General features: G+C 39.0%; 1 protein-coding gene across 1 annotated transcript in view; it reads right to left on the bottom strand.

Annotated features, from left to right (window-relative positions):
* The window catches only part of SLCO1A2 (solute carrier organic anion transporter family member 1A2), a 61,600-nt gene extending 35,983 nt beyond the window's left edge, over positions 1-25,617 (bottom strand). Inside the window, 7 exon segments of the mRNA XM_032645575.1 lie at positions 342-448; positions 4,639-4,771; positions 6,764-6,905; positions 11,773-11,805; positions 11,807-11,895; positions 12,241-12,431; positions 25,607-25,617. Coding sequence (XP_032501466.1) covers positions 342-448; positions 4,639-4,771; positions 6,764-6,905; positions 11,773-11,805; positions 11,807-11,833 — 442 coding nt within the window. The 5' untranslated portion in view covers positions 11,834-11,895; positions 12,241-12,431; positions 25,607-25,617.
* Positions 25,618-26,390: the final 773 nt, after the last annotated feature.

The following is a 26,390-nucleotide window of genomic DNA, read 5'->3' as shown; positions in this document are numbered from 1 at the left end:
CCGTGAGCCATGGCCACTGAGCCTGCGCGTCCGGAGCCTGTGCTGCGCAACGGGAGAGGCCACAACAGTGAGAGGCCCGCGTACCACAAAAAAAAAAAAAAAAAAAAAAGACAAGGCAGTCTTAATAGGTATATTCAAATATAAGAGGCATTACGTTTTCTATTATTAGCCATTCCTCTTCCTTATTCTCCTCCATGATCCCCTCTAAAATCCTTTAGAGGGGAAAAAATATCTTTTTGTTCCTCTACCTTACTTAACCAAACCCAATAACTCATTCAAAGACCCTCCACAGAAAGTGTTCAGTTACAAATTAACTAAAGTAATAAAATGAAGCAGACAACCTGATGGATCTTCTGTTGGTTTGAAACTCTGGGTTCTGTTTTCCATACACAAGAAACTGTTTGAGGACAAATTACCAGAAACTGAAACTGTAGATTCATATTCATATCTGTATGAACACAGGGAAAACACATTTGTGTTAAGGAGCCAATGAGGACAATGTGAGCATTGTGAAGATGCTCCTGCTTCACTTAAGATACAACATCCAAACCCAGGAAAGCAGATGTCTTTTCAGCTTTGCCACCCAGTCATCATAGATTGCTATCATCAAAAAGAACTTGCCACTCACGAAAACGTGCCATTCGTTGACAGCCAGCTTTCAATTATCTGCATATGTATGGTCTATCCTTTAGATTACCTAACATCAATGCTTTGTGGTTTTTAGGTGATCATTTCCTGGAAATAATTGCTGTGGATAAGGAACTAAAAGGAAGAAAAATAATAGACTCTACGAAGTATAATAAAGAAGATAAAGCTTTGGGAGGAAAAACAACACAACAAACAAGCTTCCAACTTTGGATCCTCTGAGGTTTGCTCGTAAAAAATATACCCCACTTTCTGAGAATTCAAACAGTAATCCTTTCATGCATTCATCGATCCCCAAGAAAAACAAAATATTTGCCCATCATAATGAGAGACCTTTGGAGATTCAAACACTGTGACAGTGCAACGTAATGAGTTTTTCTCTTCTCATAAGGACAAAAGGGTTAATACACTGTGACCATATTATCTTAGGCAAATTACCACAAGATCCCATGCCCTTTCTCAGAAAGTATATTATAAGCTGCAATAATGGAAGAAAATATGTCCAGCTAAGTCTCTCTGTGGTAGAAATTATGCTGGACTGGTTTCTATATTTCTAGTAGATAAGAGAAATCCAAAAACAAAACAAAACAAAACACACACACACACACACACACACACACACACACACACACAGACAACCTTGCCCTTCCGAGTTCCAAATGAGCTAAAGAGTGCTATGCTTGTATGTCACTGATAGTTCTGATTTCTATGCTATAGAACATAATAAAAAGGGTCAAAATGCCTTCCCCTTTGAACAATTGTCCAGTCATGGTCACAGAGTGGCTGTGAACTGTGGACAAAGGCTTCTCTCTCCATACCCATGATCCCATGAGACTTGTCAGCTTCAGACAAAAAAAATAACACCTTTGGCAGAGAGTGGAAAGAAATGTAAATAATAGCTGAATATTACTTGATGTTGTCTTGGACAGGATAGGAACTAAAAGGACAGTAAAAACTCTTTGCCTGAACACTTCTGATCCCTTCAGAAATACCTGAGAAGATAACGTATCATTTTCATTTAACTTATCCACTAAACCCCAATAACTCATTCAACGTTCATTCATCCCCCAAACTTCAGCAAAATGACAGTTGATGGATTATAAAATAGTAAAGGAAAAGGCATAATGCCACAAGGATAAAGAAAATGGAAGATTTGACAAGGAGAAAGAGATTTTGAAAATTCGACAAGAAGATAAAGATTCTGAAAATGGGAAAGGAGATGAGTGGTCACTGAACTAGAAAATATGAGAAACACAAGCCTAAGTGCGTGCCTGCAGGGGAGGAACCAAACACGTGCCACATATCCCTGGAAGGTTTCAGGCAGGATACGAGATACTTCTAAAGGCGGGAGTGGGTATGATCCAAAAAATCAGAGGATTGGTTTAAAGTGTGTATAAGGAACAGTTAAACCCTTAGAATAGACACCCTCCACCATCCCAACGAACATGGCCTTAGACTGCAGAGAGTCAAAACAAGCACATTGAGGATAGGAGGCCATACCTGGGGATATTAAGTAAAAGAAAAATCTACATAGTGATAAAAGAGACTCCCACTCCCACCTGGCTGGTAGCCAAGCTGCCATGTCTCAGGCAACAGATTGGAGAATCCCTGCCTGAGTTAACTGACAGGTTATGGACAGTTCTGAGCCATCTCTAAAACACCCAGTCCCTGTGCTGGGAAGAAGCCCTCCAACAACCACGTCCTACACATGTACCACAGAACTTCTGGTTAGCTTGTTGTTGCTATTTCTCTCTCTCAAATATGAATAGCTAACCAAGGACCGCCAGATATATGAAGGAAGCCTATAACATAAAGACAAAGACAAAACAAATAAAAAACTGTACACTTCAAATGTAGATGGAAAAGACATTGCATTCTTAAAGTAAGAGCGAGATGTTCCCTAAAAAGATACATTCAAAGAACAAGAGTCCTTAAAACTTAAAAATATGATAGCAAAAGTTAGAAATCCATTCAAAGGTTTGGAAGATAAAGAAATCTCCCCCAGGGACTTTCCTAGCAGTCCAGCGGTTAAGACTTCGCCTTCCAATGCAGGGAGTGCGGGTTCCATCCCTGGCTGGGGAGCTAAGATCCCACGTGCCTCGCAGCCAAAAAACCCAGAAAACTAAAACAGAAGCAATATTGTAACAAATTCAATAAAAGACTTTAAAAATAGTCCACATCAAAAACAAAAACAAAAAATCTTTAGAAATCTCCCCTAAAAGTAACAAGAAGGCAAAGAGATAGAAAGTTGGAGAGAAAAGATGAGAAAACTGTAAGCTCAACTCAGGATGTAACAATATTCAAGAACAAGTAGAAGCTCTAGAAAGAGAAAGTAGAGGGGTGGAAGAAGGGAGGATATTATCAAAGAAACAATACAAGTAATTTTTACAAATGTCCAGATTGAAGGCACCTAGCACGATAAAGGAAGATCATTTATACCAACATGATTACCATGCATTCAAATTCTGGAGTTTAAAGGAAAATCCCAACAGCTCCTAGAGAAAAGAAACTGGTCACAGGGGTTAGAATGGTATAGGCTTCTCAAGAGTAACACCGGAAACTAGAAAGTATTGGAAATGATGTCTTCAAAATCCCTAGGGAAGGGCTTCCCTGGTGGCGCAGTGGTTGGGAGTCCTCCTGCCGATGCAGGGGACACGGGTTCGTGCCCCGGTCCGGGAAGATCCCACATGCCGCGGAGCGGCTGGGCCCGTGAGCCATGGCCGCTGAGCCTGCGCGTCCAGAGCCTGTGCTCCGCGACGGGAGAGGCCACAACGGTGAGAGGCCCGCATACCCCCAAAAAAAAAATCCCTAGGGAAAAAACTTCAAACCAGAATTTTATACCATCCAAACTGTCACCGGGTATGGGAGTAGAATAGGAATACTTCCCGATGTTTAAGGTCTTAAAATTATTACTTTCCTTGCACACTTTCTCAGAAACCTATTAGATGACATTTTCCACAAAAAGAGTAAGAATGAAAAGGAAAGGAGAAGATATTACTACCCAGGAAGTAAGTAACTGAATGGAAGAAAGAGGCAGAACAAATTCCCAAGGAGAATGGTGAGTGAAAATTTCAAAGGAGCAGCCATGCAGCAGGCCTGGAGAGTTCCCAGTTCAGATTGCAGATGGAAAATTGATGATGACAGGAGAGGCATCTCAAAGAGAAAAATGAAACCCTCTGATATGTATGAATATATTGAGAAGACACTGTCCTACCGGTAAAGAATTTGGTGATGATTAGTGAGAAATAAAAAGAAAATGGATCAAATATAAAATGAGGCAATTATTAAATCCAGGGAAAATAAAAAGTGATATAAGAAAGGGAAAATAACAGCATGGTTCAGCTGAAATATGAGAAATAGTCACACACATGGAATAGTGAGTATGATTTTACAGTAGGAAGTCAATATGTCTATATAGAACACTAAAGTATCAAACACTAAAAGGATAAACATTTACTTAGAAATATGGAAGCAAACAGAAGAAGAAAGAGCTAGACGAGTTGGGAGTAGTTGCCTCCGGAGAGGAGTAATATGAGCAATGTTGAAGGGGTGGGGGACAATGCTTTTTTCAATATAATTTTACCTTTCACAATTTTGCACACATATTACTTTGATAAAAATTTAAAATGAAAATCAACCTTCAGACTGGTCTACCCTTTGGTGACCCATAATTAAACAGAAACTCAACTGTAATTAGAAGTGTCTAAATAGTCCCTAGAAAGGAGTAATCCCAAACCTTGCCAGGTCCTAAGAATCTTTTCATCAGACTCAACTCCATAAAGGAGTTGTCCCAAATCTCTATTTCATAAATTGACGTGTAAGTGGAAGCCAGGTAGCTAAGAGCACAAAACAGGGGGTGGAACAGAATCTGAACCTTGCAGTTTCTATTACGGCGCTCTGTGTCTTTAGGAGCATTGTTCCTAGAAAGAAATCCAAGCTTATTTCCTGCAGAAAGTTGCACCTAAAGAAATCATCAGAGACTGCAGTACTTACCGGTCCATGAGGAAATGAGGTAGTGATTGTAAGAAACACCCAAGGCCCATAACCACACATCCAACACCAATCATTATAGGTCTATGCAGTTTAGTTCCAAAATAACTCACAAATATAATCAACAAAAGATTTCCTAGAAAAAATTGATGTGAAAAATGAATATTTCAATTAGTATGAACAAAGTCTAAATTAACAGCCTCACCCAATCATTGACTATCCAGCATTTATTGTATAATAAATATCTGAAATACTGGGATTGGTGCTAGGGATGCATGAAATAATAAATGAATAGGACGCAACCCCTGCCCTGAGGGAGAGCTCTGTTTCACAATGTCTTTTAACAGAGGTTCTTGACCTGCTATCTATAAACCCCAAAGGAGTCCATGGATAGAAATCAGGTCCTCCATGAACTTGAGTGAGAAAAAAAATTGCATCTTTATTTTCAGTAACTTAATATTAGTATTTCCTTTGACTGTGAAAGTAGACACAAACTACATTAGTATTAACAGTATGTATGATTTTGTCATCAATTATCACCAACAGAAGTTACAGGTATTTGCATACATTACAGTTGTTGCAGATACTTCAAAATATTATTGACACCGATGATTACTTCAAAATTAGTGTAGATATTGTTATTTAATGTGATGGTAAGAAGTACAATTATTATATAAGCTGCTTTTAATATTTTGATAATTTTATTTCAGTATAATTGACTTCCTTTGTACCCTTAGGGTTTTTATTTTACGCAATTACATTATTCTGAGATTATATGGCATCAGATTGCCAAAGAGGTCCTTGACACAGAAATGTTAATAACCTCTGCCCATCTCTTAGTGACTCTCCATTACCTAGAGGATAAAAGGTAAGTTCCATAGCACACACACACACGAAGCTCTCCAATAGTCCATTTCTCACCCCTGCCCATTTCTCCAGACCTATATTCTAGGAATTGCCACCTGAAGTGTGGCCAGTCCATAACACTGGGCTGAATGTTGCTTCCTACACAACCTACCAGGCTGTTTCAACATTACGCTTCTTCTTCTATTGGAATTCTCTTCACACTTATCTAACCCTGTTTCGTCACCCAGAAAACTTTTTACTTCAAGAGCCTATCTTCCTTAAGTGAGGTTGTGTCCCTCCTCTGTGTTCCTATAGGACATTGCATATACCTATGTCACCAAACTTACTGCATTCAGTTAAATTATTTGGCACCTATGCCCTCCATTAGACTGCGAGGTGAGTTTACACAGGGACTCTACAAGGAGTGACTTCTGACTCCATAGCCAGGATCTCCATAGCCAGCAAACGGGTGGCACAGAATGAGGTCTGAGAGAGCTGGGCACTAGTAGACAAGATCAAGCATCACCTGCTTCAGTTTTGCCTCTACCCCATCCTAATTTTTCTTTCAGATACTGATTAAAAATATTAAAGGCAACTTTCCTCTTGAAGGAAGTAAAAGCCATTACAAAACTGTAAAGGAGTGACATTTGTATTTCTCTGCGGGTTTGTTCACAGAAGAAATCTTTCCCTCCATTCTTTCTCTCTGTCCTCACATCCCAGTCGGCCACAAAAATCAGAGCCTAAGAAAAGGCTTTATTCTTCCCTAAAAGCTGTTTCTGAAATAAATTCAGCGAGATGTGAAAGCTGTTTCTTCCTCCCTCTGCACTTAGAAAGGAGAATTGTCAACCTCCCAGAAACAATAGGAGAAGAGAAATATTTGCTTTTTTTTTTGAAAACATATTCCTTTGTTTCCCATGATATCTTCTAAACATGAAAATAAAGCTGTAAGGGTTATCAAATAATAGATTAAATATTAGTACTCTAAACACTCTGCTACTCATGCTAGCTAACCAAAGGACTATTAGAATAAAAAAAAATTAACTATTAGAATAAAAAGTCCCATGATGGGATATGTGACGATGTTTAAGTGTTATTCAGGGATAATATTGAAATGAATTGTTTCTCAACATATTCGAAAGTGAGCTAGGCTATTTAAGTCATTTTAGAAAATACATTCAGTCAGTTAAACGGTACAAAGCGGAAAATAAGGAAAGTAAAATTCAGACTAGCTCCCTGGATAAAATAATGTATAAAAAGAAGTAATGGAAAAATAATTCATTACCAATCTCAAAGCTTCCATTAATAAATCCAACTAGAGATGTTGGGATGTTGAATTGTCTCTCTATTTGTGTGAGCATGGAATTCATATAAGATCCGGATAGTGTTTTGGATACATACGCACATGTTATTGCCAACAGAAACATCTAGGGAGAAAAAAAGTGCAAGAAAACATATGAAAAATTTATTTTTAAATTATACATTTGTCACCCGTTGGCAAAATATCTTCTATCAAAAGACTGATTGTCTCCAGCTCAAGTAACTCTTGTATTTGGAAGAAGCTTTTAAAGTGATCTCTTCTTCTGGTCTTCCATACTATGTTCTCTCTTTGAAAATCCAAAGTGGGACTAATTGATTAGTGATATTGAATTGTGTAGGTCATTTGTAGCCTCATTATTTTATGGGCACGTCTTATACATACACAGAAGCAAGTAATCATTCTAAATAACATGTAGCAAACGATTTAAACTGACTTCAGCATTGCAACACTATCTGTAGTACAAAAGAATACGTGTATGTTAATTGTTAAAAAGGAATGTGACGTTACACAAAGACATTATTTCTGAAAGTAGCAAATCTGCTTAAGTTCTCTCAAAGTAATATGCAATTTATACAACATTCTATTGCTACTCATTGACAGTTAATTTATTTAAAGCAATATTTTAATTATAAACCATACAAAAACGTTTCTAAACTGAACAGGTACTTGCTATGATAAATGAATATGAATACAGTACAATAAATTTCTGCATATTGAATCACACGTCCTAGATATTGATATAATTCCAGACAGCAGTCAGGCTGACACCATCTGTAACAAAAAAATCAAGGACAACTTAACAGATAGAACCATTGTGATCAGCAGAAAGTATGGTTTTACTAAAAAGTTAAAATTTTGATAGTTTTATTAAATTGGAAGTGAAAAGATTTCGGTCTTAGTAAGGGATTTGAAAAAGGAGCATTGTATACTGGGTAATCATAAGTTAGGTAGATTAATTACTGCTTCAAAATCAACAAATTATAGATAAATATATTTATGTCAGCCTGAATGGTAGTCTCCAATCCTATGCCATAGGGCTTTTCCATTTCCTGATGACACTTCCATCCTGAGAGACCATTCGATTTACTCTCCAGCCAGTACACTCATATCCATAAAATCCTCACCCCTCCATCTTCCAATTTCTCAATCTTGAACCAACCCCACAATTTATACTGCACTTTGTACACTCCCTTCAAGATTATTCACAATCTTTTCTTTTTGTCAGTCTCCAACTCAGCCCCGTGCTCTTCTTGACCAGCAAATGATCTCAGCAACTTCACCTTCAAATTTACCCTCCCTACCCCTCCAATTTCCCTCCCATCTTAAAAGGATGTATCCCTCCTTCTGTATAAGAAACTCCCTCCAGCCATGCTCTGGAATACATTCTTCCCATTGCTGAGATCCTGATTCATCAATTGTTGACCCCCTCCTCTATTTTCATCCTCATACTCTTTACTGCCTCTCTCCCCACTAACTTACAAATATATCCAAGACATTTCTGTCCTAAAAATCTTCCCTCATCCCTGATGGTAGCTCCAGCTACCATCAAACTGTTTGGAAGAATAGTCTAGATTCATTGCCTACACGAACCTTCCACTCACCCTTCAGTCTACTACAGTCTAGCCTCTCTTGAAGCTACTCTATAAAAGGTCATAAACAACTTCCTGATTTCCAAATCCAATAGGTACTTCTCAGTCCTCAGCTAACTTGATATCTCGGAGTCATTTAAGATCATTAATCATTCTTTTCTTCCTGAAATTCCCTCCCCTCCCCCCATGCATACCTATATCTCCACCTATCTCTAGATTCTTTCTATCCAGTCTTCTCTTCTCAGGCTTTTGTCTCATACCCTCCACTTTTTGCTATATACGCTCTCCCTAGGAAATCTCACTTATTCTCATGGCTTTAACTACCACCCAGATGCTGAAGTCTCTCAAATGTATACACTGTTTATCTTAGACAACTGCAATCATTTTTTAGTCTCCTCTAGTCTTTCCCACCTCCAATCTCCCTTCCACCTCCTGCCACCACTAATTTGGAGCTTAATAAATGTCTGTCAAACAAATGAATAAAATGCATATTTAGCATGTGACTCCACTTCTTGAAACTTTTTAGTGGCTTCCCATAAACAAAAATCCCTACTTCTTATATGGCAAATAAAACCTCGTATATACCTTGTTATGATCTCTTGCCGCTTGTCCCTAAACATAACGTTCTATTTATAGTTCTTTTAATTCACCAAGCCACTTTACATCTCTTTTACAGGTGGTCCTCCACTTGCAATGTTTTTCTTCACCTTGTGCATCTGATAAATATATGCTCAATATTTAAAACTCAACTCTATCATTATTTCTACTGTGGTGTCCTTTCTACTTCACAGGTAGCCTTGACCACTCACTCCCTATCTCCCCCACCCTGCTATGTGCCTGCCTCTATTACAGCCCTCAGCACAGTGCACTTTATTTTTTTTTTAAGGACTTTATTTATTTATCTGTTTGGCTATTTGTTTATCTGTTTGGCCGTGCCATGTGACATGCAGGCTCTTAGTTTCCCTGACCAGGGATTGAACCCTTGCCCCTGAAGTAGAAGCCCAGAGTCCTAACCACTGGACTGCCAGGGAATTCCCCACAGTGCACGTTATTTATGTGTTTTGGATGCCTATAACCTTCTCCCTCACTATATTGTGAACAACTCGATGATAGGGCCCATATATTATTTACCTTCGTATCTTCGGGGTCTAGTGAATGCCTCACAAACAGTAGGCATCCAGTACAAGTTTACTGAATGAATGACAGAATCAGTATTCAAAAACGTCTTGTAGAAGTAGTCACTGCTGAAAATAAGCTGTATATAAGATGAAATTCAATAGGATTAAATACACCTAAACCAAAAGTTATCTGTACCAATTAGTTTGGGGAAATCTGAATAGAAATGTATGTGGAAAAGACCTGGGAAATTTAAATATCAAGCTCAATATGAGTCAAAATTCATATTGTGGGGCTTCCCTGGTGGCTCAGTGGTTGAGAGTCTGCCTGCTGATGCAGGGGACACGGGTTCGTGCCCCAGTCTGGGAAGATCCCACATGCCGCGGACCGGCTGAGCCCGTGAGCCATGGCCGCTGAGCCTGCGCGTCCGGAGCCTGTGCTCCGCAATGGGAGAGGCCACAACAGTGAGAGGCCCGCGTACCGCAAAAAAAAAAAAAATAAATAAAAATTCATATCGTTATATAACTGCCAAGATAGTATAACTATATTTCTAGCTATTTATCCTTTTATATTAAATACCAGTTGTAGAAATTCTGTCTCTCATCACAATGTAAATCTTTTCAGAGCACATTGTTGAGAGTAAACAATTTTCACATGGTTTTATAATTCAGATTTTATATTTAAAAGCAAGCAAGGCCTATCAAATAAAGTACAAATCATGTTTGAGAGAATAATTTCTTTTATTTAACACTTTAAGAGAGGAAACTAGATAAATCATGATCCCAGTGCTTTTCCTGAAACATTTAGATGGGCTTCCTAACCAGTATGGTTTTCTTCATAGAGTGAAAGCAACCAGTGGCTATTGTGACTCATGTCTAGTGCAAAATAACGTCTATATTTATAAAGCTAGTCCTACCAGCTTTTAATAATGCCCCAGAGTTTGAAGCAAATTTGTTGAAGACAGTCCTTTGATACCTTCTAAAAATGTTGCTTAATGAGCATATGTCTAAGGTCAGAGAAACAGAGAAACCCGCCTAATTATGAAGCAATTGTCTCTTACTTTTACCTGATAAACTTGTGCTTGCAGTATTTTGCTATCTCATTTCAGATCAATACCTAGTCCTGCCAAACTCCAGTCATAAAAAATGAAGGACCAATTGTTTATAAATAATACTTGACCTTTATCCACAGATGCTATTATTAATAATAGCTAATGTTTATTGAATGTTTACAATATTCCAGTCATTGTTTGAAGGATGTAAAAAGAAAAACACTCTATGGATGAGTACTGTTGTTACCCCTTTCAGATGAGAAAACTGAGCCACAAGGAGGTTAAGTGACCTCTCCAAGGTCACACAGCAAGTCAGTAGTTGAAACTCGACATAAACCAAGCCTGGGCCTCAGTCCTTATTTTTAACCCCTCAATGTTAGGAGATGGACATGAGAATTAGGAATAATTTAAGGGGATTTTTAAAATATATAATTAACAGAGCATTTCAGGCAAAAGTAATTTTCTAGCTCTATATCATGATTCTCCCCTTTCCAGTACATGTGTAGATCTTTCCTACACATGTACAAAGAGAAAACAAACTTTTGATAGGAAGGAAACTGGTGGCAGTGTCATAGTTTGGAAACCACTTGCAGGCACTAGCTGTGGAATCAAGACAATTATCCAGATTCCTTGGTAATTAAGTTTGAAGGCAAAACAGCTTTGAAGCTATGCAAAAAGAATTTGCTCTGAAATAGTCAAGAATACCAGAAACCGCTCACAAAATGGGCATTTTTCTTATAAAGAATGATTGGTATGTTGCCAGAGCTTGAAGTAAACATTTGTTTTAGTGGGTCATTGTGAAGGCATCACTGAATACAGATCAACAAAGCATTTCTGTCCAGTGAACCATTTTCCAGGAGAGACCTCCATACTCCTCTGACTTAGAAGCCCCAGAAGGGTGAAACGCTAAATTGGCCTTTGATCCAGGATATTAAATCCTACTGTAATATAATGTGTACTTGAAAGTGTTTCAGATCCTGTCTTCCATTTAAATCCCTCAAAACTATGTCTGATGAAATTGCCTGAATCAATAATCCTATTTAGACACACCCTCAGTTACAAACCACCTTCATTAAAGCAAGAACTTATCAATATATCAGGTTAGAATGACATTATTATTAGATTAATACATGAAGATATAAGCAACTTTACAAGGTCTCGGTTAAAAAAATATATATGGTACATATACATATATCCATGCAAAAGCAAGTCCGTACCTTCAACTTGGAAAGACATCTTATTCTATGAGTTTTCAATTCTTTTCTCAGTTTCTCCCATGTTGCTCTTCTGAGTGTTCCAAGGTATTTATGCTTTAAATCTTGATATTTCTTAGTTCTATTCTTTAAAGAAGACAAAAATCTATTAAATTGCTGGCAAAGTCATAAAGCGTCATTCTTTTGAAGAAAACACTGAATCTGAATAACAGAATCAGAATCCATTGTGTTACAAAAATACCTAGGAAGCTTCTGATTCATATCTAGAAAACAATGACGTTAGAGAAAGATTTAGTTGTTAATTTTCCATTGAAAAAGTTACATCAAATCACTGTAGTAACTCTTTAGTGAAATTAAAGATTAGAACAATTTGTTATGATCCCCTTGCAAAATAGTGCCCACGTGGTTAAAACAAAGCTTTTCATTTCTTTAGCCAAAGCAAATAAAACTAAAGTGAGTCCTTGGACTTACATGAAAATGCTGCTTTTAGGAACACACAGACTTTGATTTTGTTTGTACTAATAATCTGCTTTAGCAAGGCTACAAAGGCTCAAAAATCTCTATTTGGCCAGGCTCCCCTCTTCAAGTTCTTTGTGTTCCAAGACTTCCCTGGAGTCTCAGGAAGGGAAACGCTTTCTGAGGCACTGCTGATTCACGGGAACCTGGGGAGACATGGAATTTTAATCATGGGAAATCGCCTAAGTAAAAATAACAAATATTCTATGATCTGGAAAAGAATCCTGCAAGTTAAGAAGTGAGGTTTCAGAGAAGATCAAACATAGAAGTGGAAACCTATATGTATACATATATAATAAATACAGATATATGTGTGTCTATGTGTATATATAATATATAGGTACACATTTTTATATGTAAAATGTGTTATATCTAAAAAAAAAGATGATTTAAACTCTATTAAATTCTACTAACCCTTTGTCAAAGATTTTGGTCTATTTCGTTTATTGAAATTAGGGCAATATTTTGTACTAAAACCAAAGTATTTCACTCTGACTATATTTAATCTAGTAAATCTACTTCAAGTTGCCAGATGCTATCTTAACAGTATCCCCAGGGTTAATTGATTAAAATCCTCTGAACAATATCCATTTAACAATATCCCAAATGGCACTAATTTTTAAAACCTGAATCCCACTCCCCTATACACATTAAGGAAATAGCCACTGAACATTATGTATGAGCTTAATTCTCTTTACTCATTCTTTATGAAGACAACAAATATCTATCCGAAGTCTACAATATGCCAGTCATTGAGCTAAGCACAGGATTTCAGCAGTGAACAAGACAGACAAGTTTGTCCTACAGACAATATAAACTAGGTAGAGAAGTATAAGGCTCTGTGAAAGGTACTTGGACCCAGATCCCAAGGAAATCATACTTTTATTGGCAAAGGTAAAACGTTTCAATAAACACATTGAATAGAACTGGACAGTGTATGATCAAATACAAATTGTTTGGTATGTAAGTGGTGAAAAAAATCCATAGGTCATAAGTGAAAATTATGAGAGACACTCTTGGCAATTCTGAATGACAATACAAATGAACTCAGGGCGGAAATCCCTCCCATAAAATTCCAAGTCACCTTAGGTATAGTGCCAGTACATAACACTAGTTTTAGAAAAACCCATAGAATAGGATAATTTTCAAAAGAGTGGAAACTGCTATGTTTTTGGTCTTCATCTCTAAGACCTCTGGTTTTATCATAAACCTCTCAACTGCTCTCAGTTTTTCCTTCTTGTACAGTTAGAACTCAATCTCTCTCCCTTATGTTTTTTCTTCCTCCGCTCCTGCCTGCTTATATTTCAATATATTAGAGCTCAATATAGCTACCCAGTCAAATGATAGAGAGGGAGATAACATATTCCTCTTGGTATCAAAGTTGTCTTCACTCATCTTAGTGGCTAAAAACATCCCTATTCACCTAAGTGTCCATCATCGGATGAATGGATAAAGAAGATGTGGCACATATATGCAATGGAATATTACTCAGCCATAAAAAAGAAACGAAATTGAGCTATTTGTAGTGAGGTGGATAGACCTAGAGTCTGTCATACAGAGTGAAGTACGTCAGAAAGAGAGAGACAAATACCGTATGCTAACACATATATATGGAATTTAAGAAAAAAAAAATGTCATGAAGAACCTAGGGGGTAAGACAGGAATACAGACACAGACCTACTAGAGAATGGACTTGAGTATATGGGGAGGGGGAAGGGTAAGCTGTGACAAAGTGAGAGAGTGGCATGGACATATATACACTACCAAACGTAAAACAGATAGCTAGTGGGGAGCATCCGCATAGCACAGGGAGATCAGCTCGGTGCTTTGTGACCACCTAGAGGGGTGGGTTAGGGAGGGTGGGAGACGCAAGAGGGAAGAGATATGGGAGCGTACATATATATATATATAACTGATTCACTTTGTTATGAAGCAGAAACTAACACACCATTGTAAAGCAATTATACTCCAATAAAGATGTAAAAAAAAAAAAATCCCTATTCTAAATGCCTATTTTTCCTATATACCTGAGGAGGCATAGAAGTTGGAGTTGGTAACACAGAAAATCACCACATCAGGGAATTCTGTTTTTCCTTCTATGCATTGTGATATTGTGCAGGTTTTATCATCATGTCTCAAAGGTTTGTTTTCAAAATGGGTTTCCAGCCCTTAAAGAAGGTTTTTAAACAGTTGTCCTTTTCACTGTAGTGTTTAAAGCTAGCACTTGGAAAGAATTAAAGCGATTCAATTAACACTAAACTTTCCTTAATTTGCCAACTTATACAGTGAAAACATTTTAGCTTTTCAGATACTTTTGAAAAATTTTAGTGGAGGAAAATAAATAAGTGAATGAATTAAGATCTATTCTTTTTACTTAAAATTTGTAAATTCCAAATAGTTAATGTCACAATCATTACTGAGCACTTTGGCCCCAAATCAGCGAATGCACACGTTGTTTCTTCATATTCTCAGCGCCGCGCTAGTGTCAGCTTTGTGAACAGTCCCCTTTTGTCAGCACAGCTTTGTTTACACGGTGACTTCTGCTCCTGGGATCACAGCATCATCACAATCTCCATCAGTCATCACTGCTAATGAAAACGACTTGCTGCAGTTTTATGAAGCAGAGAATCAGTTTATTTCTCTAACTCCTTCTCGACATTCAAATGGGAGCAGATAATTCTTCAGCACAAATGTAGTTGGGTTTCTTCCATGTCTACTGGTCACGACTCTGCTTTCTGTGTTTGTTTTATTTTTGTTTTAATTGTAGTAAAAGCACATTACAGATTGTTCACTTCCCTGCACACTTTTGGTTAGTGGATTTCTAGAACTTTTTCATCTTGCATGACTGAAACTCTACACCCATGCAACAGCAACACTCTGGGGTTTTTGACACCCCTTGGTTTCCAGTCCTTAATGATGTGTCTCAACGACAAGAGAATACAATTTTTTATCAAACAAATAAACGGTCTTATTGTGGTTATTTCCCCAGTATTAAATACATAGACATAGCTTTTATGATTATAAATCACCTGGGAAAATGCCTACATTTAATTTTATATTAATCTCTCCTATTTGAATTAACAAAAATAAAGGCTTTACTTTATCATGGCAAAACTAGTAGTACATACATGAAGGAAGATTTAGGAGAACATCCTTTCCCTGGGATAAAAGACAGGGTCACGCCAGCAAAGATCTTATGAAAATTGTTTTATTTCCAGAATCTTCAGATGGCTCCTAGCTCTGCAAGAAGAGAACAGCCTCTTGGTGGTAATCCAGCTGAAATAATTTCAACCAATACCAAACCAAGCAGTATGTGCCAAGAGAAGCACATGGAGAATTAACAATGACTCTTTGTATGACGCCTACCAAATTATTTTGCTTTTCATCAGAAATCAAAGAATAAGACATGGATTCTGCAAATCAGCCTTACAAATATAGGTATTATTTTAAGTCCAAGCTCAGAGGAGTTACTAGAAATGCATCACTCTGGTAAAACTAAGGGAGAAACTTAACTGGGCCATAGACTCATGCATATGATTGTACCATGCAAAGCAAAGTATGGAACACAGAGAAACACAAGTGAAAACCATCATCAGCAATCCAGCAATAAAATACCTACCCAGGGTACTTTGGAAAATTACTGCCTCGTGCTGGATAATAAACCAAGACATGGAAAAGTAAAGCTAAAATCTGACTTCTAAGTCTTTAGGAGAGCTAGTTGTGAATATCACCAGGTTACATCTCATGCCAAGTAACTCTAGAGAATTGATTAGGTTAATTATGGGAATAGCCAATGTTTTCCACACTGGCAATTTAAACCATTCCATATTTCAGATTATTATCCCAATTTCTCTTCTTTTGCCTGAATAGGGCATAGTTTGAGATACAAAAACTTGTTTCTTCATTTAATTATGGCAAGAAAATACAGAACTCCTCTTTTTTCTCATAGAGATAAGACTTCACCTGTTTATGAAGTTCCTCTAATAACTGGAAATCCAATAAGATGTTAGATTTTTTTCCAACCCAATTATTTATATATTTGTTCCTTCATACTAATGGAAGCAGCTAGATGTAGACAAAAGGTCAGACTTTAAAAGCCCAGTTAGCTTGGGGTTTAATTCTAGTTTAGTTGTGAATTGTTTAAACTCTGACCCTATTTTCCCTTACCTATGATGTTGGAATATTTATGCCTACCTTGCAAGATTGTTATGAAGACTGAGTTATGAATTTTACATAGACCCCTAGTATGCTTGCTGGAATGAAATAGTTGCTCTGGAAATGACAGTGATTATTATTCATTCATTCCACAAATATTTATTAAGGCTCTACTACATTCCAAGCACAGTAGTTGGTGCTAAGACTACAAAGATGAATAACATATGTGCTTGCTCTCAAGCAGTCTCACAAGCTAATGGGAGAGATAGACAATTAAAGGATAATAATAGCTGCTTCGTGCCATCACGCAGACAATTTGAAACTAAGTAATAAAAATAAGCAATTCATGAAAAGTATTTATTTGGGACATTCACTTGGAATATCATTTCGATACAGCATAGTAGTTTAAGGACTTGGGCTTCGTAAGGAGGCACTACTGGTTTGAAAGCCTGTTTGTTTTTTTTTTTCCGTGGTACACGGGCCTCTCACTGTTGTGGCTTCCTCCCGTTGCGGAGCACAGGCTCCGGACGCGCAGGGCCCGGCAAGCCATGGCTCACGGGCCTAGCTGCTCTGCGGCATGTGGGATCTTCCCGGACCGGGGCACGAACCTGTGTCCCCTGCATCGGCAGGCGGACTCTCAACCACTGCACCACCAGGGAAGCCCTGAAAGCCTGTTTTTAAACTAGTTGTGTGATTCTGTACAAGTCACTTAATCTACCCGTACAATGAAATATAATCTCTATCTTCACATAAATCAAGGTTCAGACAGAAAACAGAACCCATGACAGGTAGTTCAATAGAGGATTTAATTACGGGAAACTAGTTCTAAAGGCATCGGAAGAGTTAAAAAGCCAAACTGGGCAGAAGGTGGGCAACCCAGAGATTTATGTCAGTGGCAAGTCTCTCTCACTCCTGAGAATGTATCAGAGAGGGAAAAGGGCTGGGCTGCAGGAGCTCGAGCCACTGCCAGAGGCACCACTTAAAAGCATGGAGCTGGAGAAATGGCTTTTCCCCTCTACAATCCCAGTCTCACACCAGTACCTCCCACTGACAACCTAACTGGAAATCAGATGCAAGGGAACCTGGAAACTTTAATTTTCTGAAGTCAGTCCCATGGAGGACAGAAAGGATCAGAGGGCCCAATACAAGTGACCACGACAACAACAATCAGTTGCAATAAAATTAAATAAGATAATACATAAGAAGTGTGTAATATGATGCTAGCACACAATCAACATTCAGTGAAGTGTACCTATCGATGTTATTGATATTATACCTTCAATCCTTAATGCTCTTTTTATTCTCAGTAATAGAAGATTCAGGAGATTTAACTAGTGTGCATAACTGGCCAGCTCTTGACATTACATATGCAGTCCCTGCAATCTCTATGTGATACCAAATGAGATTTTGTCATCAAATTAACTGATTTTTAACTGGTCAGATATATTAACCAACTGCTTTTGCATCAGGTAAAACACAGCCATTGTCCACCAAATCTTCACTTACCAAGGTATATCTAGCTCTCTTATTTAAGTTATATGTGGGGAAAATGTCCAAAGAAATTCGAGATACATAGTCTCAATTACCACTAAGTGCTTTGTTAAAATGCTTCAACAAGCAGAGTAAAAACAGTACTTTAAAGTCAGAAGGAAAACTTTTCCATGGTGGGAGGAGAAAAAGGGAAAAGGATAATATTATTAGTCCTCATTCTTATTATTTCCTTCTATATAGATGGAATTCCATGAGCATGACATGTCCTTCCTTTCCATACCCTCACTCACTCCATGTGGAGAAGGCTGACGTGGGGAGGTTGATCTATTTGGAGGTTAACCGTAAGAAAGCCTGCTTGCCAGCAGAAATAAGGCACATTCCCTCACATCAGCTTGTCAGTGCTAGAAGTGATGTTTTGGAATCTGTGTCATACATGTCTCTTATTTTTCAATTGATTCACAGTTAGGATGGGGGGGGGCACTGGGTACTTATTGGTATTTATTGATTGGACACTCTCAAAGACCTCCAACATACAAGAAAAGCATGTAGAAGCAGATTGTCCTAAAGGGCTATGACCAGATTAGAAAAAACACAAACCCTAATATATTACATAAAATGTGACACCATTTTTGTAAAACTATATATAACTGGAGATAATACAACATATACACATTATATACTACTTGCTATAGTCCAGACACAGTTTTGGAAGCTTTAGAGTTGCCAATTCATTTAGTTATCATAAAACCTTATGACAACATTTCTCCAAGAAGATATACAGATTGCCACAAACACATGAAAGAATGCTCAACATCATTAATCATTAGAGAAATACAAATCAAAACTACAATAAGGGCTTCCGGCAAAATGGTGGAAGAGTAAGACACGGAGATCACCTTCCTCCCCACAGATACACCAGAAATACATCTATATGAGGAACAACTCCTATAGAACACCTACTGAACGCTGGCAGAAGACCTCAGACCTCCCAAAAGGCAAGAAACACCCCAAGTACCTGGGTAGGGGCAAAAGAAAAAAACAGAGACAAAAGATAGGGACGGGACCTGCACCAGTGGGGAGGGAGCCGAGAAGGAGGAAAGATTTCCACACACTAGGAAGCCCCTTTGCGGGCGGAGACTGCGGGTGGCAGAGGGGGAAGCTTCGGGGCCGCGGAGGAGAGCACAGCCACAGGGGTGCGGAGGGCAAAGCGGAGAGATTCCCGCACAGAGGATCAGGGCCGACCGGCACTCACGAGCCCGAGAGGCTTGTCTGCTCACCCACCGGGGCGGGCGGGGCTGGGAGCTGAGGCTCGGGCTTCGGTCGGAGTGCCGGGAGAGGACTGGCGCCGTGAACACAGCCTGCAGGGCGTTAGTGCGTCACAGCTAGCCGGGAGGGAGTCCGGGGAAAAGTCTGGACCTGCCGAAGAGGCAAGAGACTTTCTTCCCTCTTTGTTTCCTGGTGCGTGAAGAGAGGGATTCAGAGTGCTGCTTAAAGGAGCTCCAGAGACGGGCACGAGCCGCGGATAAAAGCGCGTACCTCAGCGACGGGCATGAGACGCTAAGGCTGTTGCTGCCACCACCAAGAAGCCTGTGTGCAAGCACAGGTCACTATCCACACCCCGCTTCCGGGGAGCCTGTGCAGCCCGCCACTGCCAGGGTCCCGTGATCCAGCACACTTACGTGGGAGAACGCACGGCACGCCTCAGGCTGGTGCAACGTCACTCCGGCCTCTGCCGCCGCAGGCCCACCCCGCCCCCCGTGCCCCTCCCCCCCCCCCCCCCCCCCCCCAGCCTGAGTGAGCCAGAGCCCCCGACTCAGCTGCTCCTTTAACCCTGTCCTGTCTGAGTGAAGAACAGACGCCCTACGGAGACCTACACGCAGAGGCGGGGCCAAATCCAAAGCTGAGCCCCTGGGAGCTGTGAGAACAAAGAAGAGAAAGGGAAATCTCTCCCAGCAGCCTCAGAAGCAGCGGATTAAAGCTCCACAATTAACTTGATGTACCTGCATCTGTGGAATACCTGAATAGACAACGAATCATCCCAAATTAAGGAGGTGGGCTTCGAGAGCAAGATCTATGATTTTTTCCCCTTTTCCTCTTTTTGTGAGTGTGTATATGTATGCTTATATGTGAAATTTTGTCTGTATAGCTTTGCTTCCACCATTTGTCCTAGGGCTCTATCCGTCCGTTTTTTTTTTCGCTTAATAATTATTTTTTTATTTTAATAACTTTATTATAGTTTATCTTACTTTATTTTATCTTCTTTCTTTCTTTTTTTCCTTCCTTCCCTCCTTCCTTCCTCCGTCCCTCCCTCCCTCCTTTCTTTCTTTCTTTCTACTTCTACTAATTCTTTCTTTCTACTTTTTCTCCCTTTTATTCTGAGCCATGTGGATGAAAGGCTCTTGGTGCTGCAGCCAGGAGTCAGTGCTGTGCCTCTGAGGTGGGAGAGCCAACTTCAGGACACTGGTCCACAAGAGACCTCCCAGCTCCACATAATATCAAACGGCGAAAATCTCCCAGAGACCTCCATCTCAACACCAACACCCAGCTTCACTCAACGACCAGCAAGCTACAGTGCTGGACATCCCATGCCAAACAGCTAGCAAGACAGGAACCCAACGCCACCCATTAGCAGAGAGGCTGCCTAAAATCATAGTAAGGGGTCCACAGACCCCCCAAAACACACCAACCAGACGTGGACCTGCCCACCAGAAAGACAAGATCCAGTCCTCATCCACCAGAAGCACAGGCACTAGTCCCCTCCACCAGGAAGCCTACACAACCCACTGAACCACCTTAGCCACTGGGGACAGACACCAAAAACAACGGGAGCTATGAACCTGCAGCCTGCAAAAAGGAGACCCCAAACACAGTAAAGATAAGCAAAATGAGAAGACAGAAAAACACACAGCAGATGAAGGAGCAGGATAAAAACCCACCAGACCTAACAAATGAAGAGGAAATAGGCAGTTTACCTGAAAAAGAATTCAGAATAATGATAATAAAGATGATCCAAAATCTTGGAAATAGAATGGAGAAAATACAAGAAATGTTTAACAAGGACCTGGAAGAACTAAAGATGAAACCAAAAACGATGAACAACACAATAAATGAAATGAAAAATACTCTAGATGGGATCAATAGCAGAATAACTGAGGCAGAAGAACGGATAAGTGACCTGGAAGATAAAATAGTGGAAATAACTACTGCAGAGCAGAATAAAGAAAAAAGAATGAAAGGAACTGAGGACAGTCTCAGAGACCTCTGGGACAACATTAAACGCACCAACATTCGAATTATAGGGGTTCCAGAAGAAGAAGAGAAAAAGAAAGGGACTGAGAAAATATTTGAAGAGATTATAGTTGAAAACTTCCCTAATATGGGACAGGAAATGGTTAATCAAGTCCAGAAACCACAGAGAGTCCAATACAGGATAAATCCAAGGAGAAATATGCCAAAACACATGTTAATCAAACTGTCAAAAATTAAATACAAAGAAAACATATTAAAAGCAGCAAGGGAAAAATAACACACAAGGGAATCCCCATAAGGTTAACAGCTGATCTTTCAGCAGAAGCTCTGCAAGCCAGAAGGGACTGGCAGGACATATTTAAAGTGATGAAGGAGAAAAACCTGCAACCAAGATTACTCTACCCAGCAAGGATCTCATTCAGATTTGATGGAGAAATTAAAACCTTTACAGACAAGCAAAAGCTGAGAGAGTTCAGCACCACCAAACCAGCTCTACAACAACTGCTAAAGGAACTTCTCTGGGCAAGAAACACAAGAGAAGGAAAAGACCTACAATAACGAACCCAAAACAATTAAGAAAATGGGAATAGGAACATACATATCGATAATTACCTTAAATGTAAATGGACTAAATGCTCCCACCAAAAGACACAGATTGGCTGAATGGATACAAAAACAAGACCCATATATTTGCTGTCTACAAGAGACCCACTTCAGACCTAGAGACACATACAGACTGAAAGTGAGGGGATGGAAAAAGATATTTCATGCAAATGGAAACCAAAAGAAAGCTGAAGTAGCAATTCTCATATCAGACAAAATAGACTTTAAAATAAACACTGTTACAAGAGACAAAGAAGGACACTACATAATGATCAAGGGATCGATCCAAGAAGAAGATATAACAATTGTAAATATTTATGCACCCAACATAGGAGCACCTCAATACATAAGGCAAATGCTAACAGCCATAAAAGGGGAAATTGACAGTAACACATAGTAGGGGACTTTAACACCCCACTTGCACCAATGGACAGATCATACAAAATGAAAATGAATAAGGAAACACAAGGTTTAAATGATACATTAAACAAGATGGAGATAATTGATATTTATAGGACATTCCATCCAAAAACAACAAAATACACATTCTTCTCAAGTGCTCATGGAACATTCTGCAGGACAGATCATATCTTTGGGTCACAAATCAACCCTTGGTAAATTTAAGAAAATTGAAATTGTATCAAGGTATCTTTTCCGACCACAATGCTATGAGACTAGATATCAAGTTACAGGAAAAGATCTGTAAAAAATACAAACACATGGAGGCTAAACAATACACTACTTAATAACGAAGTGATCACTGAAGAAATCAAAGAGGAAATTAAAAAATACCTAGAAACAATGACAGTGGAGACATGATGACCCAAATCTATGGGGATGCAGCAAAAGCAGTTCTAAGAGGGAAGTTTATAGCAATACAATCCTACCTTAAGAAACAGGAATCATCTCGAATAAACAACCTAACCTTGCACCTAAAGCAATTAGAGAAAGATGAACAAAAAAACCCCAAAGTTAGCAGAAGGAAAGAAATCATAAAAATCAGATCAGAAATAATGAAAAAGAAATGAAGGAAACAATAGCAAAGATCAATAAAACTAAAAGCTGGTTCTTGAGAAGATAAACAAATTGATAAACCATTAGCCAGACTCATCAAGAAAAAAAATGGGAGAAGACTCACAATCAATAGACTTAGAAAATGAAACAGGAGAAGTAACAACTGACACTGCAGAAATACAAAAGATCATGAGAGATTACTACAAGCAACTCTATGCCAATAAAATGGACAACCTGGAAGAAAATGGACAAATTCTTAGAAATGCACAACCTGCCAAGACTGAATCAGGAAGAAAGAGAAAAATATGAACAACTTTCTTAACTGTTTTTTTTTCCCTTGGTTCTCTAATTATTTTGCTTTCACTAAGAACCTTTGTCAGTCTCCTCTTCCTTTCCCTTCTCTTTGATTAGTTGGACTTTAATTTAGCAAAACAGCCTGAGGCATCTGTAACTTTCCTGACCAGAGCCACTGACTGTTAGACTGGCTCCATGTGCTTCCAGCCATAAGGATATCAATTCTCATTTCTACTTTGGTATTAGTAAATAAAACACTTGTTTAAATTATATAAAGGGAACAGTTTGGAGCTCTGAATAAATATCAAGTGAGATGCTCAGGTCTAGTGTTAATCAGATGAGTGAGTGAAGGACTAGCCTCTCCTCCGTTTACCACTCAGCTGAGTACCATTTGTCAGCATGTTGGTTTCGAATATTAGACAAACTATCTTTATTTGTGGTCATACACTGTTTTATTTATACTCTAATAGACCATTGGATAAAGACAGAAAGCATGAAAAGCACTGATGTTAAAAATCTAACCTAATAAGGAGCATAAAGAAAATAATGTTGTAAATGTCCCTCAAGAGTACGTTCATCTGATCAGTAAGTTTCATTCCTCTATTTAAAAATTTTTTGGCCCCATGGCATGTAGGATCTTAGTTCCCCAAACAGGGATCGAACCCATGACCCCTACATTGAGAGGTGTGGAGTCTTAACCACTGGACTGCCAGGGAAGTCCCTAAAATCTGCCTGTGTAGGCTGTTAGAATAACTGACACCATCTTGAGCCCATCAGAGTTTCTCTCTCTTTCCACTGACCCTACCCAGGACTGTGCTGTGCAGTAAACCACTTTTCTGTCGTCAAGGGATTTGTAGTTTATAGATATTGTTTCATAATCATTAGGACCAGGTGGCCCCTATGCTCTGTTAGTCCCTCCAAAACGATGAAAACCTTCGCTGACGTATTCTCCAGCACCCGTGAAACTGGTTACCCATTCACAAATCTTCTTTGTTTTTAAATAAATTTATTTATTTATTTATTTTTTGTCTGCATTGGGTCTTCATAGCTGTGCGGGGGCTTTCTCTAGTTGCGGCGAGCGGGGGCTACTCTTCACTGCGGTGCACAGGCTTCTCATTGCAATGGCTTCTCTTGTTGTGGAACACGGGGCTGTAGGCACATGGGCTTCATTAGTTGTGGTGCGTGGGCTCAGTAGTTGTGGCACATGGGTTCTAGAGTGCAGGCTCAGTAGTTATGGTGCACGGGCTTAGTTTGTTCACGGCATGTGGGATCTTCCTGGACCAGGTATTGAACCCGTGTCCCCTGCATTGGTAGGTGGATTCTTAACCACGGTGCCACCAGGGAGTCCCCATTCACAAATCTTGACTTAGGAATGTACACCCTTTTTCCAAGCACTCACTCCATTCCCTAGGTTAACTATAAAACTGCCCCAACGGCTCCTCAGTGGTGCAGAGTGCAGATGTGAATGCTTCGGGATTGTTTGTCACCTGATCCCAATAGATCCTGCCTTGTAAGTTGCCCTATAATAAATGGATCCATTGATTATCTGGAGCTGCCTGCTTTGTTTTTCAGTCTCAAGACGCCTTCTCAGTTCAGTGGGCACTGTTCGTCCCCCTCCATCCTCCAATAGTATAGTACTTCATTTTATGTTTTCATTATATCAAAACCAATTCTTGGAAAGAAAGAATAAAATGAAGAATGGCATCTAAATGCTCTTTTTTCATCTCGTTAGAAATATCTGCAAATAATGACATAAAACCTATTATCTTATTTCTTCAGTTCTAAAGAAAATACAAACAGTATAATACTAAGTTTATTGATTTTTAAGATTTTTTAAAACTCCAAACATTTTTAAACTCCAAAGTGTAAAACTTCCAAACATTATATCAGCTTTTGTCTTATTTTAACACTTTAACACATATAATAATTAAACACCAATCTATATTTTATTGTGTGACTCTCTGAAGCCAAATACAACAGAATGTCACCTTTGAATTTATTTTTAACAGGTCATGCTTTTTTTCTCAATATTAATTAAAAATAAGGAGTTTATATCACATGATAAATAGCATGATATATATGACAAAAATTTGCCTTCCTACTTAATATTACCAAATATCATAAAGTTTATAATTTGTCTACAAACATATTGATCTAAAATAAAACATTTTAGGTAGAATCATCTTTTTTTTTTTTGCGTTACGCGAGCCTCTCACTGCTGTGGCCTCTCCCGTTGCGGAGCACAGGCTTCGGACGCTCAGGCTCAGCGGCCATGGCTCACGGGCCCAGCCGCTCGGCGACATATGGGATCCTCCCGGACCGGGGCACGAACCCACGTCTCCTACGTCGGCAGGCAGACTCTCAACCACTGTGCCACCAGGGAAGCCCAGAATCATCTATTTTTAAATAAACGTTTTTTAATTTATAAAACTTTTCAAAAGAGATTAAGATAGCAGAGTAAGCGGACACTGGTCTCACCTCCCATCACAAGCACATCAAAACAACAACTACATACAGAGCAACTCTCACTGAAATCGACCTAGGGACTAACAGGACTGCTAAAACACCTATACACACTGTGAGAAACTCACATGCACGTGTGCACCCACGTGACCTACACCTGTCATCTCCAGAGAGTCAAATTGCCCTTGTCACCTTTTTTCTCCTTAATCAATATGAGAGATGACAGACTAAATCAAAGACTAACTTCTATGAAAACATATTTTTTAGCCCCCTTTTTCTCTTCTCCCTTTCCCCTAACTCTTCATATATGTTCCTTGACTGCCGCATTTTGCTACTTTCCAGTGTAACACCTGCTTACCTAAGACACCATTCTGATTAGGAAGTAGCTTATCTTTTTCCTCTTTCCCAGAGGGGGAAAAAATGCATATGTTTGTAAAATGCAGGAGGAAGATTTCACCTTGGTTATCTCATGCATTGGAGAAATGTCGATAATGGACATTTCCATTGGCAGGGACATGGGATAGAATAACAAAATTTTGCAATACCTTTTAAATCACATACATTACCTGGCCACTTACTCTGTCTACCCATAGGCAACTTCATACAGATAAGGTGTGAGAACTGACAGAAGGAAAAAAGCAAAGGGATAATATGGGTCAAAACATTTTTCTTTTGCCAGCTGGGTAAATCTGATAAAAGGACCGCTGAGCAGTGAAAACTGGCATTTCCGTAACTGAATTTATGTATCTTCAAAAATCAGATAAATCTCACTTACTGAGTGACTATTTGTATGTAGCATTAATGTTAGGGGTTAAACAGTTCCATGTGCTGCCTTT

Source organism: Phocoena sinus, chromosome 10, assembly GCF_008692025.1.
Source record: "Phocoena sinus isolate mPhoSin1 chromosome 10, mPhoSin1.pri, whole genome shotgun sequence".
NCBI classification, from domain to species: Eukaryota; Metazoa; Chordata; class Mammalia; order Artiodactyla; family Phocoenidae; genus Phocoena; species Phocoena sinus.
This window is presented reverse-complemented; position numbering and strand designations above follow the sequence as displayed.